The sequence below is a fragment of the Macaca fascicularis genome, chromosome 3 (genome assembly GCF_037993035.2).
Source record: "Macaca fascicularis isolate 582-1 chromosome 3, T2T-MFA8v1.1".
NCBI lineage: Eukaryota > Metazoa > Chordata > Mammalia > Primates > Cercopithecidae > Macaca > Macaca fascicularis.
This window is the reverse complement of record NC_088377.1, coordinates 45,214,843-45,232,655: the sequence shown is the minus strand read 5'-3', so window position 1 is coordinate 45,232,655 and position 17,813 is coordinate 45,214,843. Positions and strand designations below refer to the sequence as shown.

Genomic DNA, 17,813 nt, shown 5'->3' with positions numbered 1-17,813 from the left:
TAGTAGAAAGGGGCCCTGGCAGTTTTGCCACCCCAACAGTGTCCCAGATAGGGTTTCAGCGTCACTGAGGGCTTTCCCAAGCAGGGCAGCACAGTCCAGTACACACGGCCTGTTGGTGCTTGTTACTACATGTTGTCTTCAGCAGACCCAACAGGCCCCTGGGTGAGCACTTGACCCTGACGGGACTTAAAACATGGCCACATTCTGCCCCCACCTCCATGTTCTTGTTGGGGAGGTGCTCCAGATAGTGGTATTTGGGTGCCGGGCCTCTCTGACCTGAGGAGGTGGCTGCAGAAGCCAGGGCCAGCCCTGAGCCCATGAAGTCTCCACTCCTCCCAAGCACACTGTCCTGCTTCCCCGCCCGTCCCGGCCACAGCTGCACAGCATGTGCTGCTCCAAGCTCCGCTGCTCCCTCCCCCAACTTCCTGTTGCTGGGGACAGCAAGGGTTGGGGGCTAAGGGTCTGCTGTTGCTCAGGCGATCTGTGGCTGATCTGGGAATAATTTGAAACTAAATCTTCAGCTCTTTGGAAGCGTTTCATGAAATCATTGCAAGTTTATTAACAACAGCTGTGGCCACACATGACCTGGATCCCAGCCCCAACCCACCCCCAGAATCTCAGAGGGGAAGCAGCAGTCGAGACTTGCAATTCCCAGTCACCTTTCTAAGGGGAGGAAAAGTACAATGAAGAAGAAAAGCCACCTATTCTTCCCCCATGGTCACAAGAGGCTGACCAGCAGGCACATGGACAGCCAGCCCTGGTAACCAGAAGTGTTGAAAAAACAGGCTCAAAAGGATCGTAAAGGCTTTGGCAAGAACAGTTTTGTGCCAAGCGCTCAAACAGCTATTTTGGGAACTGTCAGCCTGTAGCTGGTGATTACGGTTCATATCTGATTTGTGAAAATAAATCAAATCTTTTCCCCTTTTTAATCACTCATAGTTTCTCTTTCTTCGTTTTCTCCTGTCTATACCCTGCTGCATGGACAGAACTGTGGGGCTTAGTTGTTGAGGGACAAGCTAAGGGAGGATTTTTGTGTGTGTTCTGTTTCTCTCTTCTTAATTAAAACCTCTCTGGTAAATTCTACCTCACTTCCCATCTTCAACTGCAGCAAGTTTCTGAAGAGGCTGGGTCCTCGCCATCCCCCCAGACTCTTGCTGTGTCTTCCTCCTCTCCCCACCCACCCTACCTGCATGCAGCAGGCAGCAAGCCAGAGTCTTCTGTGTCGGGCTTAGTGCTTTCTGCACCCTGCTGAGCTCAAAGGAATTCAAGGAAAGGAAACAAACCTTCTCCCTCCCTGTTAAGCAATCTGCTTATGTCTTGTCTTTTTTTTCTTTTCTTTTTTTTTTTTTTTTTTTTTTTTTTTTTGAGAGGGAGTCTCGCTCTGTCGCCCAGGCTGGCCCAGCTAATTTTCGTATTTTGGTGGAGACAGGGTTTCACCATGTTGATCAGACTGATCTCACACTCCTGACCTCAAATGATCCACCTGCTTAGGCCTCCCAAATTGCTGGGATTACAGGCATGAGCCACCACGCCTGGCCTTATTTCTTTTTTTTAAGTGCTCTGCCAGCCGGGCCTGGTGGCTCATGCCTGTAAACCCAGCACTTTGGGAGGCCGAGGCGGATGGAGGCCAATATGGTGAAACCCCTTCTACTAAAACTACAAAAATGCCGGGTGTGGTGGCTCAAGCCTGTAATCCCAGCATTTTGGGAGGCCGAGACGGGCGGATCACGAGGTCAGGAGATCGAGACCATCCTGGCTAAAACCGTGAAACCCCGTCTCTACTAAAAAATACAAAAAAAAAAACTAGCCGGGCGAGGTGGCGGGCGCCTGTAGTCCCAGCTACTCGGGAGGCTGAGGCAGGAGAATGGCGTGAACCCGGGAGGCGGAGCTTGCAGTGAGCCAAGATCCGGCCACTGCACTCCAGCCTGGATGACAGAGCAAGACTCCATCTCAAAAAAAAAAAAAAAAAAAACTACAAAAATTAGCCAGGCGTGGGGCAGGCACCTATACTCCCAGCTACTTGGGAGGCTGAGGCAGGAGAATCGCTTGAACCTGGGAGGCAGAGGTTGCAGTGAACAGAGATAGCGCCACTGCACTCCAATCTCGGGGATAGAGCAAGACTGTGTCTCAAAAAAAAAAAAAATGCTCTTCCAGTTCCGCTGGGTAAGTGAGACTCCATTTCACTCTCTGCTTTGACGTTTGTCCTCGACACTGCATTTGGGGTGTGCTGCCCACTATGGTGCCATTCGTGTGCTTCCTCATGGTACTTATTGGATTCTCCTGTGGTCCATAGGTATACCTTCTGGAGTAGCCATGGGCAGCGATGGGGTGCTGGGGTGTTTTTTTTTGAGACTAAGTTTTGCTCATGTCACCCAGGCTGGAATGCGGTGGTGTGATCTTGGCTCACTGCAACCTGTGCCTCCCGGGTTCAAGTGATTATGCTGCCTCAGCCTCACAAGTAGCTGGAACTACAGGCGCCCACCACCACGCCTGGCTAATTTTTGTATTTTTAGTAGAGATGGGGTTTCGCCATGTTGGCCAAGTTGGTCTCGAACTCTTGACCTCAGGTGGTTAGAGGGCTCACTTCTACCCTGGCCTGACGCATCATTACGCTTATTCTTTTGAGGCCCTGCTGATCCAGGGACAGCTTGGTCGCTGATCACCATCCACTCCCTCTTGCCTCAGCCTGGCCTTGCTCATCAGAAAGGAGCTGTGCTGAGGATTTGTTTGAAAGTTTTCACTGGGATTAGGAGGGGCCAGAAGGAGGGCAGAGAGAGAACTCATCCAGGCCAGCTGGGTCCTTCTTAAGGCCTATGCCAGAAGCCAAGGATGAGGTAGAGAGGCTGCAGCACTCGGGGGAATGTACCATGGTCAGTCATGGGGTCCGTGGCAGCAAGTACAGACACAGCCAGCAGCCCCTGCTGCCCCCAGTGGCCAGGGCAAACGGCATGAACAGGAACTCAGAGGTTCAGGTGAACCTCTATAGACGCTTGTCCAGGGCGAGCCCACCAACCCAGCCTGAGTCACACACAGTTGGGAACTGCCGTCCGGCCTGGGAACCTACAAGTCCAGACCTCCTGCCCTGGCCTCAGCACACTGCCCACGTTGGTGGTCCAGCTACTCTCTGCATCTTCTGAGCCTCGGGGTCCTCTTGTGAAATCCTTGCCAGCCTCCTGTGGAGAGGGGGTGTGAAGTAAGCAATCTGTACAAGGCAGCAGGACCTCATGGGGGCAGAGCGTGACCTTCTACAATGGAATCTCAGTGGGCTTGACAGTGAGGTGTGGATATAAAAGCAGCCAAGGGGAAGGATATCAGAATGTTCCCAGGATTGATCTCTGGTGAGGAATTTTGGGTGATTTTAGCTGTGGTGTTTTGTTCAGCATTTCCCAAGATTGTTTTAATCAGTATGTATAAGGAAAGGAAATAATGGCATTTTTTTTTTATGTTGATGAGAACCAAATCCCTGAGTTTTTTGTGACAAGAAGAGGACAGAAAATTTCACGGGACCCTCATGGGATTCAAGTAACTTGGTAGCATCAGGAGAAAACATGTCAGGCAAGGAAATCTTGAAGTATTCGTTTCCACCTTTGAGATGGACCAAAACCAGTGAGCTGAGAACAGCACCTGGTCAGAGGCCACTGGAGACCGGTGACCCAGGGAGGCATTACAGCTGCTTGCCTCAGTGCTGGGCCCCCATGTGCCGCTTAGATTTCTGGCTCAAGAAATGAGGTTTATGGGCTTTCCCAAGCTCCCCACTCCCGCTCTGGGCAAGAGGAATCTACTGGCTTTTATCCCAAAGGCCAAGTGCCAGGGACCAGAGGCCAACAAGTGGGCTGTTTCAGGGGATGGCACATGCACTTCTGGGTAAGCTGAGCATGAGAAAAGGAGGATTGTTCCCTAAAAATTTCCAAAACACATAGCCCCTTGCTCTGCTTTTTGGCTGTTTGTTTCCTTGAGTAGAAGTGTTTTATTTTGTTTTGCCCTATTATGTCTTGTAAGGGGAGAAAGGAGGTTTTAGAATTCTGCCCTTCTCAGAAGGAACCCTCTTATGTTTCTGTACTCTTTCTGGAATAAAGCACACCTTAGAATAGTTGCCGCTGACACATGCACCCAGCCTAACAGCAGTGTTCTCAGGACCCCAGTCAGGTTTGCCAGAAGTTCCGATTCAGAAACGGGTTTATGTGGTTAACAGCTCAGGCTTTGAGACTAGAGTGCCTGGGTCACAACGTCACAACCTGGCTGTGCCAGGGTTTCCTCATCTGCAATGTGGCAATCAGTTCGTAGCACCTGACTCAGGGAGCTGTGGTGAAATTGAGGTCCATGTGAGGTGTGTAGACAGGGACTGGTGCATAGTAAGCTCTCAGTGCATGTTAATTACTGTTGTTGTCACTGTGCTTGGCACTTTATAAGAGTGATCAGATCAGGTGCCGTGGTTCACACCTATAATCCCCTGCACTTTGGGAGGCGGAGGTGGAAGGATTGCTTGAGGCCAGGAGTTTGAGACCTGCCTGGGCAACACAGAACTCCCCCTCCCCCACCGTCTTTATAAGAAAAATTAAAAATTAGCTGAGCATGATGATACATACTTGTAGTCCCACCTACTCAGGAGCCTGAGGTGAGAAGATCACTTGAGCCCAGGAGTTCAAGGCTGCAGTGAGCTATAATCACGCCACTACACTCCATCCTGGGCTGAGCAAGACCCTGTCTCAAGAAAAAAAAAAAAAAGTAAGAAATGATTTGCTTCTCACCCTAACCTGTTTTGGAAAGGAGTGGGTTCCAGGTTAGGTAGTGGGGATAGAGCTGCATATACACTCAAGCCAGATCTTGAGCCCCAGAGTTGTAGTTCTTCCTGTGATGCCAGCACCCTCTCTTGAAGAAGCCAGCAGTGCTTTTTTTTTTTTTTTTTTTGAGACGGAGTCTCGCTCTGTCGCCCAGGCTGGAGTGCAGTGGTGCAATCTCGGCTCACTGCAAGCTCCGCCTCCTGGGTTGACGCCATTCTCCTGCCTCAGCCTCCCAAGAAGCTGGGACTACAGGTGCCCGCCACTATGCCTGGCTAACTTTTTTATATATTTAGTAGAGACGGTGTTTCACCGTGTTCACCAAGATGGTCTCGATCTCCTGACCTCGTGATCCGCCCGCCTCGGCCTCCCAAAGTGCTGGGATTACAGGCGTGAGCCACCGCGCCCGGCCGCCAGCAGTGCTTTAAAATGAATTCATCCTGCCATCTAGGCAGCTCTACCACCAGGGTTTCCTGTTTGTGACTCAGCCCCAGAGAGGGCAGGACAGTTGTACTGTGATCCAGCTCAGCCCCCGGCACCTCATCATCGTCTTTCCCCTCTCCCAGCAGCCTAAGTGTGTCCTAGATTTGCAGCGTGGCCTTTTTCCAAGTGTCCTCTTCACAGGCTGGTGATGCTCGGATGCCTGGAATGTTTCCCGAGGGACTTGACTCCAGAAAGGACTCAATATCCCATCTGTCACTTAGCCCAAGCCCAAGAAGTATCTGATGAGGGACTAGGCCTCATGTTTAACCTCAAAATCAATCCTAAACCTGCCCTCCCTCTTTTCTTTTTTTTTTTTTTTTTTTTTTTTTTTTTTTTTTTTTTGAGATGGAGTCTCGCTCTGTCGCCCAGGCTGGAGTGCAGTGGAGCTATCTCGGGTCACTGCAGCCTCCGCCTCCCGGGTTCAAGTGTTTCTCCTGCCTCAGCCTCCCAAATAATTGGGATTACAGATGCGTGCCACTGCTCCTAGGTAATGTTTGTATTTTTGGTAGAGACAGGTTTTTACCATGTTGGCCAGGCTGGTCTCAAACTCCTGACCTCATGATCCACCCGCCTCGGCCTCCCAAAGTGCTGGAATGACAGGCGTGAGCCACTGCTTCTGGCCCCTCCCTCTTTTTAATTGTGGCGAAACATAAGATAAAACTTGCCTTTTTTTTTTTTTTTTTTTTTTTTTTTTTTTTTTGAGACGGAGTCTCGCTCTGTCACCCAGGCTGGAGTGCAGTGGCCGGATCTCAGCTCACTGCAAGCTCCGCCTCCCGGGTTCACGCCATTCTCCTGCCTCAGCCTCCCGAGTAGCTGGGACTACAGGCGCCTGCCACCTCGCCCGGCTAAGTTTTTGTATTTTTAGTAGAGACGGGGTTTCACTGTGTTAGCCAGGATGGTCTCGATCTCCTGACCTCGTGATCCGCCCGTCTCGGCCTCCCAAAGTGCTGGGATTACAGGCTTGAGCCACCGTGCCCGGCCTAAAACTTGCCATTTTTTAAGTTTACAATTCAGTTGTCTTCACTTTTTTTTTTCCTGAGGTTGGATCTTCCCCTGTTGCCCAGGCTGGAGTAAAATGGTGCAGTCATAGCTCACTGCAGCCTCAACCTCTTGGGCTCAAGTGATCCTCTCACCTCAGCCCCCCAAATAGCTGGGATTATAAGCATATGCTACACCTGGCTAATTTTTAAAATTTTGTAGAGCTGGGTTCTCATTCTGTTGCCCTTGCTGGTCTGAAAATCCTGGCCTCAAGCGATGCTGCTGCCTCAGCCTCCCAAAGCCCTGGGATTGTCTTCACTTTTTTTTTTTTGAGACAGAGTCTTGCTCTGTCACCCACACTGGAGTGGGGTGGCGCCATCTCTGCTCGCTGCAACCTCCACCTGCGGCTTCAAGCAATTCTGCCTCAGCTTCCCGAGTAGCTGGGATTACAGGCACGTGCCACCACACCTAGTTAATTTTTTGTATTTTTAGTAGAGATGAAGTTTTGCCGTGTTAGCTACACTGGTCTCTCAACTCCTGGCCTCAAGTGATACCCCCACCTCGACCTCCCAAAGTACTGGGATTACAGGCATGAGCCAACTGCATCTGGCCTGTCTTCACTCTTGAGGAATTTCAGATGGGTCAGAGAAACTGATTGTGGAAGGAACTTCCACCCCAAATTAAGAAAGAAATCTTCCAGCTGGGTGTGGTGGCTCATGCCTGTAATCCCAGCATTTTGGGGAGACCAAGGTTGGGTGCATCACTTGAGTCCAGGAGTTTAAGACTAGCCTGAGCAACATGGTGAAACCCCATTTCTACCAAAAAAAAACCAGTTAGGCTGGGCACGCTGGCTTATGCCTGTAATCCCAGCACTTTGAGAGGCTGAGGCAGGCAGATCACGAGGTCAGGAAATCGAGACCATCCTGGCTAACACAGTGAAACCCCGTCTCTACTAAAAATACAAAAACAAATTAGCCGGGCATGGTGGCGGGCGCCTGTAGTCCCAGCTACTCAGGAGGCTGAGGCAGGCGAATGGTGTGAACCCGGGAGGCAGAGGTAGCAGTGAGCCAAGATCGCACCGCAGCACTCCAGCCTGGGTGACAGAGCGAGACTCTGTCTCAAAAAAAAAAAAAAAAGTCGGATGTAGTGGTGGGTGCCTGTAGGCTGAGCTACTGTGAGAGGCTGAGGCAGGAAGATCTCTTGAGCCCAGGAGGTGGAGGCTGCACTGAGCTATGATGGTGCCACTGCACTCCAGCCTGGACAGTAGAGCAAGACACTGTCTCAAAAAAAGGAAATAAATCTTTCCCTTAGAGTCTAACATATTAGCTAAAAGTGTAACTTTTTTCTTTTTAAAAAAGAAAAAATTTTGTTTTATTAAAGTTACTAAGCACAGTGTCCTGTGGCTCTAGCCAATTGGAGACAGTTGAAATCTGAAACAAGCCATATCTAGGTATAACTGACAGTTGCTCATGATTTATGGTAAAATTGCAGATCATCGTAGCTGAGTGCCACCATTTTGGGTGAAATACAAACCCCAGATTGTCTTTAGACTCTTAAGGGCTTGACTCCCAAGACGGGACTCAAGGACAAAGGGTCTTGATTCCACTTGTCAATCAGGAGAGTGATCAGAATAGAGGGAGGGATCGGAAGAAAAGCTCCGGGGTGGCTGTCTTCGGAGGGTGAGGATGCAGCGTTTATTTCCTTGGGACTCTAAGGCTCCCTCTTCCTCTCCAAGAAGAAGAATTTTTTTTTTTTTTTTTTTTTTGAGACGGAGTCTCGCTCTGTCGCCCAGGCTGGAGTGCAGTGGCGCTATCTCAGCTCACTGCAAGCTCCGCCTCCCGGGTTTACGCCATTCTCCTGCCTCAGCCTCCCGAGTAGCTGGGACTACAGGCGCCCGCTACCTCGCCTGGCTAATTTTTTTGTATTTTTAGTAGAGACGGGGTTTCATTGCGTTAGCCAGGATGGTCTCGATCTCCTGACCTCGTGATCCGCCCGTCTCGGCCTCCCAAAGTGCTGGGATTACAGGCTTGAGCCACCGCGCCCGGCCCAAGAAGAATTCTGAATGGCAGGCTGGGAAGATTCTATCTGCACTGTCCTCCAGACCCGGCCAGTCTGTATCAGAAACCTGGGCTTGTGCTCCTATGCAGGTGCCTCAGGAGGGAGTTCTGAAATAGGATTTATTCAGGAGCACTGGGATTTATCACGGAAGCTTAGTGATAAAAATCAGGCAGTGTGGCCGGGCGCGGTGGCTCAAGCCTGTAATCCCAGCACTTTGGGAGGCCGAGACGGGCGGATCACGAGGTCAGGAGATCAAGACCATCCTGGCTAACACGGTGAAACCCCGTCTCTACTAAAAAATACAAAAAACTAGCCGGGCGAGGTGGCGGGCGCCTGTAGTCCCAGCTACTCGGGAGGCTGAGGCAGGAGAATGGTCTAAACCTGGGAGGCAGAGCTTGCAGTGAGCTGAGATCCAGCCACTGCACCCCAGCCTGGGCGACAGAGCAAGACTCTGTCTCAAAAAAAAAAAAAAAAAATCAGGCAGTGGCCTACATGCTCTCAGCCTCAGCAGTGCCACAGGGGGCCAGAGCTCTTCTACCCAAAAGAGAGCCTCTCTTGTCCATCCTGTTGTATCGGGGGGGAGAGTCTGAGGAAAAAAGGGTTAGTGGTTAGTTTTGGTTTTTTTGTTTGTTTGTTTTTGTTTTTTTTAAGGCGGAGTCTCCCTCTGTCACCCAGGCTGGAGTGCAGTGGCGTGGTCTCGGCTCACTGCAACCTCTGCCTCCCAGGTTCAAGCGATTCTCCTGCCACAGCCTCCCAAGTAGCTGGGACTACAGGCGCGTGCCACCACTCTCCACTGATTTTTTTGTATTTTTAGTAGAGATGGGGTTTCACTGTGTTAGCCAGGATGATCTCGATCTCCTGACTTCGTGATCCGCCTGCCTTAGCCTCCCAAAGTGCTGGGATTACAGGCGTGAGCCACCAAGTGTCTAGTCTTTAATGCTGTGAAATTGCCACTTCTGTCCACATGGAATTCCGGAGAGGGGTGCTGGCTAGAACGGTGCTCATAGCAGAGACGTGAGGCCCTGACAAGGAGGGCCAGGGCTGCCACACTCCTCACTGTGTCTGCAGCGTCTAGCACGGTCCTGACTGGTGTGGGTGCCCTGTATGGGGCAGGGACACCTTCAGGATATCTTTTCTGTGGATTTCCTCCAGAAGGACCATTGAGTGGCCCGGTGTGTGCATTTGTCCCAGTTCACCGCCAACTAGCCATAACACTGAACGAGGTACTTTCTCAGGGACCTCGGTTTCTGTGCTACAGAGGTTGGAATGGATGATTCCTAAGGTACCTCCTTGTGCCATGGAAGGCCGTAAGTGTCCCTGGGGGACTGATGGTGTAACTGCATCGAGGAGATGCAGCAGAGGTTGGGGTGAGGCGGAGTGGTGGTTGTGCAGTCCTGTTGGTTGTGATTAATAACGGACCAGAGTCAGGAACCCTGAAAGAAACAGTGTGGGTGTCTCCCAGTGTGCACCACTTCTTTATGAAACTTCTCAACTTTTAAAACTCTCTACCTGTCATTTTTCAGTTTTCCTGTGTCCTAATCATGACCGTTTACTTTGGGCTACATCCTTTACATACTTGAGCTCATTCAGTCCTTGACAAAGCAGCCCATTTACAGATGAGCTGCCTAGACGCAGGTATATTCAGGAACCTGCCGACCTCACTTAGCTAAGAGGTGTAGGCCCACGGCTCTCCTGCTGCGCAATTTTCTTTCTTCTTTCTTTCTTTTTTTTTGACACGGGTTTCACTCTGTCACCCAGGGTGGAGTGTGGAGTGCAGTGGCACGATCACTCCCGAGTAGCTGGGACTACAGGCTCGCACCACCATGCCTGGCTAATTTTTGTATTTTTTGTAGAGATGGGATCTCACTTTATTGCCCGGGCTAGTCTCAGATTCCTGGGCTCAAGTGATCCCACCAGTTTTCTGGATCACTTCCCTTAATTTGTTGGGGTTTTTTTGTTTCTTTTTTTTTTTTTTTAATCTTTTTTCCGAGGCCTGCCGCTGGCTCCAAAATGAAGAGGCTTGCCAGCTCCCAGTCTAGAGAGTTGATAGAATCTATCTTGATATTCACATGGAGGCCTTCAAACTGCCCACCCAACCCTCTTGAGTTATGGAAGCCCTTCATGTTGACTCGCTTAGTGATTATGTTGAGGGTAGTAAGTTCCCCCTTGTGAAGTGTTCACAAAGAGGCTAGATGACCTCGTCTTGGGGTTTTGATAGAGAATTCTTACATGTTAACCCCGGAGAGAGACAGCTTCCTCAGGATTCCTTCTAGACGATTCTATGGTGTGCTTGGACACTTCGCAACTGTTGATATGCATGATGGGAACTTGACTTTTGTTACCTCTCCTCTCTTCACACCTTGCTCAGAACACCTGGCCAGGCAGCAGCAAGGAGGCTGCTTCTGCTGAAAACATACTTGAGTATCTTTATGTCCAAGTGTCAGAGTTGGAAAGAAGCTTGTGAGACCTTTTAGTCCAACCCATCACTTGGCATCTGAGGCCTAGAGAATGTAGGAGAATTGAATAGTGTCATCCACATTGCAGACAGAGCCAGTCTCCGGGGACTCTATTCTAAGAATCTTTCATCCACCAAACCAAGGGAATGTGTTATCTAATTACTTACTCATTCTATCTACCTTTGTTTCATTGTTGATCTGAAGTTTAACCAGTAAACTTAGATCAGTGTCTAGCACAGAGTAGGCATTCAGTGCACCTTTAGTGAAGGAAATTGCTAACTTCAGAATCCTTCAGGTCCACAAACAATTGTGTGTGGGGAAATCACTGATTTCTGTCTCGGCTGTGACATTAATAACCTAGTAAGTAAACCTGCAAACTGTCCATTGCTTAGCCCTCATGGAACTGCCATCTTCCTGCAGGCCACGGATTGTGTTCCTTCCAGTTGCTGCTCTGGGTGTCATCAGATCGGCATGAAAAAATCCAGAGTGGTCATTATTAATATTTCATCCCAAAGCAAAGAAATTGGCCATATGGTTAGGCTCTGAAGCCGTGTCTAGGAAACTAAATGTGCTTTCATTAGACTGCTTGCGTTTTGGGGACTTGCTAATCCCTTCACAATATCAGGGACCACCATCCCTCTCCTTCCTTCTGCCCAGCTCGGCTGCTATCAACTCCTGGAGGACCCCAGGGAACAGAGCCCCTCCTATAGTCAGCCCTCTCTTTCCTGCGTGCTGAGCCGGCAGTTGGTGTGTTTGGGGTTTGCCACGGTGTTCCCACTCTGCTTCTTGTGAGCCTCAGCCCTCTCAGGGCCACACCTTAGACCCTTGGCCCTGCAGCCAGCCAGGAAAGATGGGCACCCACTTGGTGGGTTTTTTCAATCCACTTAGTCTTTTTTCTTTTTTTTTTTTTTTTTTGGACACGGAGTCTTGCTCTGTGCCCCAGGCTGGAGTGCAATGGCGCGATCTCGGCTCACTGCAAGCTCCGCCTCCCGGGTTCACGCCATTCTCCTGCCTCAGCCTCCCGAGTAGCTGGGACTACAGGCGCCCGCCACCTCACCCGGCTAATTTTCTTGTATTTTTAGTAAAGACGGGGTTTCACCGTGTTAGCCAGGATGGTCTCGATCTCCTGACCTCATGATCCGCCCGTCTCGGCCTCCCAAAGTGCTGGGATTACAGGCTTGAGCCACCGCGCCCGGCCCACTTAGTCTTTTTTCAGTCCCACAAACTTAAAGGCTGCTTTGTGGGTCACTGAGGAGAGGGGTTAAGGTCAGCAGCACTCATGAAGCAGGCATCACGGGTCGTCTGTCCTGGGGCAACAGACCGGTCCTCCCACCACGGTGTCTGCTGGCAGGTGGAGGTGTGGGAGCTGCATATGGCAAAAACCTAACCTCTGGGGCTTGCCCAGGGTGGCCCCTCAGTTTCCCAGCACAGCTCCCATGTCTGCCTGCACTCACAGTGCCTCTCCGTTCCTGTCTTGTATAACCCAAGTGTGAATTGTGTTTGTCATTTCGGGCCTACCAAGCATGGGATTTGGGAGAAGAGACAGGAAGATCAGAGGGGGACCATCCTCCCCGAGGCCTGGCCCAGGAACCCAGGCCAGCCTTGGGGCTAGGCAGGGCCAGACTGGACATTTGTCCATCTCAATTGAGGATATCTGCAAGACTTCTCCAGGCTCTGCAGACAGGCTGTCATGCCCAGCGCTTGTGGACTTGGGATCTGAAACTTCTCAGGCTCTGCCCACTCAGACCCAGCCATCTCCAAACCCTTCTCATATCCACCACTTGCACGCAGTTGTTCAGTGCATTGAGGCCCTCCACCCTCCCCCACCTCACCAGGCAGCTGCCTGCCATGCTCAGACCCCTCTGCCCAGCCTTGTGGATGGCCTCCTCGTGGAACGCCATCAGGCTGATGAAGGAAAGAGGCGCTCAGAGAAATGGGAAGGAACGGTGTGCAGCACAGGCTTTAGTGGCCAGCAGCAGGCTTCGAGCTTGTTCATGGCCACCAGGAACAGGCGGCCTCCCCTCTGTCACATGGGGTCTCAGCACTGCATGAAACTGCAGGCTCATCCTTGTCATTGCTTGCATTTTAGGAAGATGATGAGAAGCTTATTGAGGAAATTCAGAAGGAGGCTGAAGAGGAACAGAAAAGAAAGAATGGAGGCAAGTGCCCCTCCCCAGGCCCCCAGGACAGAGCAGCAGCCCCGCCCTGCAGCACAGCACTGCCGAGGGAGCAGAGGACCACAGGCCATGTGGGCTCCTGCTGGCCTCCCTGGGTGTCCTGGCACTCAACCCAGCACGGGAGAGGAGGGGGTGCTGTCCCTCAGGTGGCAATAGACCTGACTCCACCCGCGCAGCCACATCTCAGGCCTGTGGAAAGGCCCTCAAAGCCTTCAGTATAGTTTTGGCATCTCCTTGATGGTGAGGAAGTCCCAAGGGATGGGTTTGCACTCTGGAATCAAACAGGCCACACCTGGCTAAAGAAAAAGTAGGCCCAGCTGACGCTTCCGAGGCTAAAAAGCAGTGAAGCCAGATGTGTTGGCACACGTCTGCGATCCCAGCTCCTCAGGAGGCAAAGATGGGAGGATCACTTGAGCCTAGGTGTTTGGGGCTAGCCTGGGCAAAATAGCAAGACCCCATCTGTTTTTCCTTTTAAAAAAAAAAAAAAAAAAAGGGCTAAGTGCAGTGGCTCACAACTGCAATCCCAGCACTCCGGGAGGGTGAGGCAGGTGGATCACTTGAGCCCAGGAGTTTGAGACCAGCCTGGGCAACATGGCAAAACCCCATCTATTTAGAAAAAAAAGAAAAAAAATGAAAATGTAACGAGTCACTGAGATGGCCCATCAAGGCCCTGGCTCTGAAGGATGCTTTGCTGACCTGGGTGGATGGACATGCCACCTTCCAAGGTGCCACTGTAGAGCAAGACACCAGGGGAAGTGCAGATTTGTCCTTGGTTTCTTGTAGTGGCATTTGAGGGGTGTCCACGTTTTGTGCTTTGATCAACGTGTGGAGCCACTCCTGTGTCCAGAGGTTGCTGCCCTGGTCCCAGGCTAGATTCCATTGAGGTTGGTTTAATGTTTTTCTCCACTAATCCCCATATCCCTTTCAGAGAACACCTTCAAACGCATTGGACCGCCGCTAGAGAAGCCTGTGGAGAAGGTGCAGAGGGTGGAGGCCCTCCCGAGGCCCGTTCCGCAGAACCTGCCACAGCCACAGATGCCGCCCTACGCCTTTGTGCACCCACCCTTCCCCCTGCCTCCCGTGCGACCTGTGTTCAACAACTTCCCTCTCAACATGGGGCCTATCCCAGCCCCATACGTGCCCCCTCTGCCCAACGTGCGGGTCAACTATGACTTCGGTCCCGTCCACATGCCCCTAGAGCACAACCTGCCCATGCACTTTGGCCCCCAGCCGCGGCATCGCTTCTGATGGCCCCGAACCCCCATTGAGCAGCACAGAACCCGTTTGGGGTGGGAGTGTGTATAGAGAACCCTCCCCCACCCCTCCCCCAAGGCTGGTGGCTATGCCATTGCATCTTAGATCAGGTTGAAGGGTAGGCTGGTTTTCTTCCCACCCCTTTCCCAGAAGGGCCACTGCTCCCAGAAGAGTGGTCACAGCTGGTGGCCCTCTGGGGGCCTGCATGGGATTGGTCTGGCTCCCACTGGGCAGAGTTAAAAGGGCCTTGAAGCCCTTCCTGAAGAGATCTGCCATCCTAGCAGGCAGCATGGTGGCCCTGGCTGCTGTGTCACTCCAGTCCCTACAGAAAGAGACCAAGAGGAAATATTTTGCCTGCATTCATTTTTACTCCTAGCAAACACCAGGGAAAAACCTCTCAGAATTAAAACCACATGAGCCTTCCTTACATAGCACAGACAGATCCATAATAAAAATGAAGTCCCAAATGGTGGAGTTCAGAGAGAGCTTCGATGTGAACTGCTCCTCCCCTCCCATCCCCCCAGGCCACCAGTGGCAGCCCTTCTGCCTTGTCCATGGCATAGGCCGTAGGCCAGGCCCTTGCTACTCTCACCTGGGCCTCCTCGGAGTGGACCCCTGGGGAGCAAGGCTGCCGAGAGCATTTCCCTGGAGGGGCCCACAGTTGGGCAGAAGGGGCTACACCTGCAGGCCCGGGAAGCATTGCTCAGGGTGGGGGGCCGGGACCATGGCCCACAGAGGCACTGCCACCACCATGAGGGCCAAGATGCTGTCCCCCCATCTAGAACCCATGCACCACTGCAGTGAGTGTTGAGGGCACCTGTTCTCTCCACTCTTAGACCTACTCAGATGAGGCAGCAGCAGACCCTTCTCGCGGCAGGGGTTTTGCTCTGTTGCGGTCTGTCTCACCCTCAGTCTCTGGAAAGTCAGACTGAGAAATCCTTTCCCAGGCCAGGCCGCTGCAGCGCACTGGATGGTTCTGAAGCTGGCCCATCGAAAGAGCCTTTTGAGGTAGCTAAGATAGAGGCCTGGTGGCCCTGCCAGGCAGCCCAACTGCTAAGGGAGACATTTCTGCTACCCTGGGTGATAAGCAGCTTTTCCTCTCTGGCTTTTTGGGGGAGGAGTGGGCCTCCTGAGGGAGACAGGTGACCCTGGGTGCTGCCCCTGCCCCGTGTGTTCCCCTGGGTGTTCTCAGTGGTTGGTGAAGGCAGGTAGAGGGTGCTGTCTAGTACCTCCCATGTGAGGGCCACTTCCCTTCTCATGGGGTCAGCTGAGCATCAGCTCAGCCCTGCCATGTCCCCACTCGCCCTCCTCGCCTCCTGTCCCGCCCCAGGTTTCTAGCCATGCCCAAGGCATCACTCTGGCCCATTGGGAGATGAGAGGCCTGAAACCTTCCTGGCTACAGGCCATCACTTTCTCCTCCCCGTGGCCTGCGTTGTCATGTTACCATGAGGTTCCAAGAGGTTTGGAGTTCACAGACCTCAGACACAGTTGAGCCCGACAACCATTGGGGTGGGGCTGTGTCAGCCTCCGGAGTGGCCTGCCACCTCCTACATCAGGGCCTGGCCCACCCGAGGTGCCTAGGGCAGGCAGGCACCATCATTTGCTGCCATTGGCTTCTCAGATGTATTTCACGGACTAAAGTGGGTTTAAAAAGATCTAAGATGGCCCAGTGCGGTGGCTCCCGCCTGTAATCCCAGCACTTTGGGAGGCCAAGGTGGGCGGATCACCAGAGGTCGGGAGTTCGAGACCCCGTCTCTACTAAAAATACAAAATTAGCTGGATGAGGTGGTGCATGCCTGTAATCCCAGCTACTCAGGAGGCTGAGGCAGAATCAAACCTGGGAGGCAGAGGTTGCAGTGAGCCAAGATTGCGCCATTGCACTCCAGCCTGAGCAACAAGAGCAAAACTGTCTCTCAAAAAAAAAAAAAAAAAAAATTCTAAGATACCCATTCTTTCTGCCTTTGCCCAGGATGGAGGCTTTGAAGACAGGTGGTCACCTGGGCATGGGGTAAGGGTGCGTTGGGGGGCTGGGCTTGGGGGCAGCCTGCTGCTATGTCCTTGCGCCCCTACCTGTTGGGCTGCCTGAACTTTGCTACCAGCCTGAACGACAGTGCCTTGGAAAGGCAGGCTCCACGCGGCAGCAACAGGATTGTCTTCAGTACCTTAAATATGCTCCCTGTGCTTTCCCAGGGAGGATCTCTGGGAGCAGAGCGCAGCTGCAGACATGCCAGCTGAAGAGGAGGTGACCTCAGGCCCAGGGAGTCTCAGCTCCCTCTGCCCTGCACCCTAGGCACGTGGCTCCAGCAAGGGCCCCAGGCAGGACAAAGGGAGCAGGCAGCAGCTGCGGAAACAGCCCTAGACAGGTGCTGGCCTCAACCCTGGCAGGGGAGGGGGAACCCAGAGTGATGTTTCTCCTAAGGCCAAACCCCAAGGGTGGGTCATTTGAGAGGAGTTCCAGCTGTTTCTGGCCACACTGGGCTGGTGGGGAAGGAGCTGCTGCCTTTTTCCTTGGAGGGTCCCTGATTCCTGAGGATCCTCCCTGAGCCAGGCACAGGGGACCGCAGGGCTGCTGTGAGCACCCACCTTGGCTCTCCAGGCCCCTCTGTCCAGAGGCAGGGCCTGGACCTCAGGCTCCTGCCTGGACCAGGGATGGGAGAAAAGCACTGGGTGTCTTCTGAGCAGCCAGCAGGAGGTCGTGCCGGTGCCCAGAGAGCAGGTCAGACCACAGGCAACCCTGAGGCAGCTGGCACCTCCTCTTCCCCTGCAGGGCTTGCCCCAGGGCACAAGGCTCCCCAGCCACAGCCCCCTCTTACTTGCCTTAAAACTGGAGAGAGGAATCTAGTATTTGCACTTAGCAAAATATTTAAAAACTGAAAAAAAATGCATGATCTGTCACTTTGTATAAAAATAGAAAAAACGATTAAACTTTTTCTTTACCTTCTGGTAGTAAAAATAGATAAAATAATTCCGTTTCAACTACTGTGTGTAAAAAGCCTGTATCATATGAAACTGGGACTTTTTGTAAATAAATGTTTGTGCGCTCTGCTCCCTCTGGCTTCATCTCTCCACACCGCCATCCGGCAAGTTACAGGGGCAGCTGACAGATTCGTCCAAGTGATTCGATCTAAACCAGCATCCGCACCTTCATGACTGGGTCCTGGCAGATTCAGGCCTGAAAGGCCCAGTAGTAGAATCCCCCACCACTCCCCTGCGAGGGAGGAAGATCAGGTGATCTGCTAGGCAAATCCCGCTAGGGCGGCTACCAAGGCCCAGATTGGGCACAAAGGGTCTATTTGTTTTTGGCACAGAATCCCCTTCAAGAAAAGGGCAGTCAGTTTCTTTTGCAGGCCCCTTTCCCAGTCTCTGCCCACCTAAAGGTCAGGTAAACCAGGAGAAGCCTCACCCAGCTGAGGAAGGGACAAGGTTCCAAGAACAGGAGGTGCCTGGGCTGATAGGCCATGGCATTTGAGCCCCTTCCCTGACTGGTGACATGCTGCAGTGCCAGGGCCCTGCTAACCTTGCTGTTGGCACAGCCTCTTCCCCTCCAGAGTCCTTCCTGCCATGTACCAGGCCAGGCAGGAATCTGGACCCTAGATCTGAAGGGGGCCCTGGGCACAGGGGAAGCTGTG

The 17,813-nt window shown here is 52.3% G+C and overlaps 1 protein-coding gene across 16 annotated transcripts in view; it reads left to right on the top strand.

The window, feature by feature from the left end:
* Positions 1 to 17,230, top strand: part of RNF216 (ring finger protein 216) — a 165,335-nt gene extending 148,105 nt beyond the window's left edge. For 10 of the 16 annotated variants that reach the window (XM_074034380.1, XM_065541629.2, XM_074034381.1 and 7 more), the window contains 2 exons: positions 12,843 to 12,912; positions 13,859 to 17,230. In XM_074034380.1, coding sequence (XP_073890481.1) covers positions 12,843 to 12,912; positions 13,859 to 14,178 — 390 coding nt within the window. In that variant the 3' untranslated portion in view covers positions 14,179 to 17,230. The remainder of the gene's footprint in view (positions 1 to 12,842; positions 12,913 to 13,858) is intronic. The other 6 variants (XM_074034388.1, XM_074034386.1, XM_074034389.1 and 3 more) reach the window with 2 other exon arrangements.
* Positions 17,231 to 17,813: the final 583 nt, after the last annotated feature.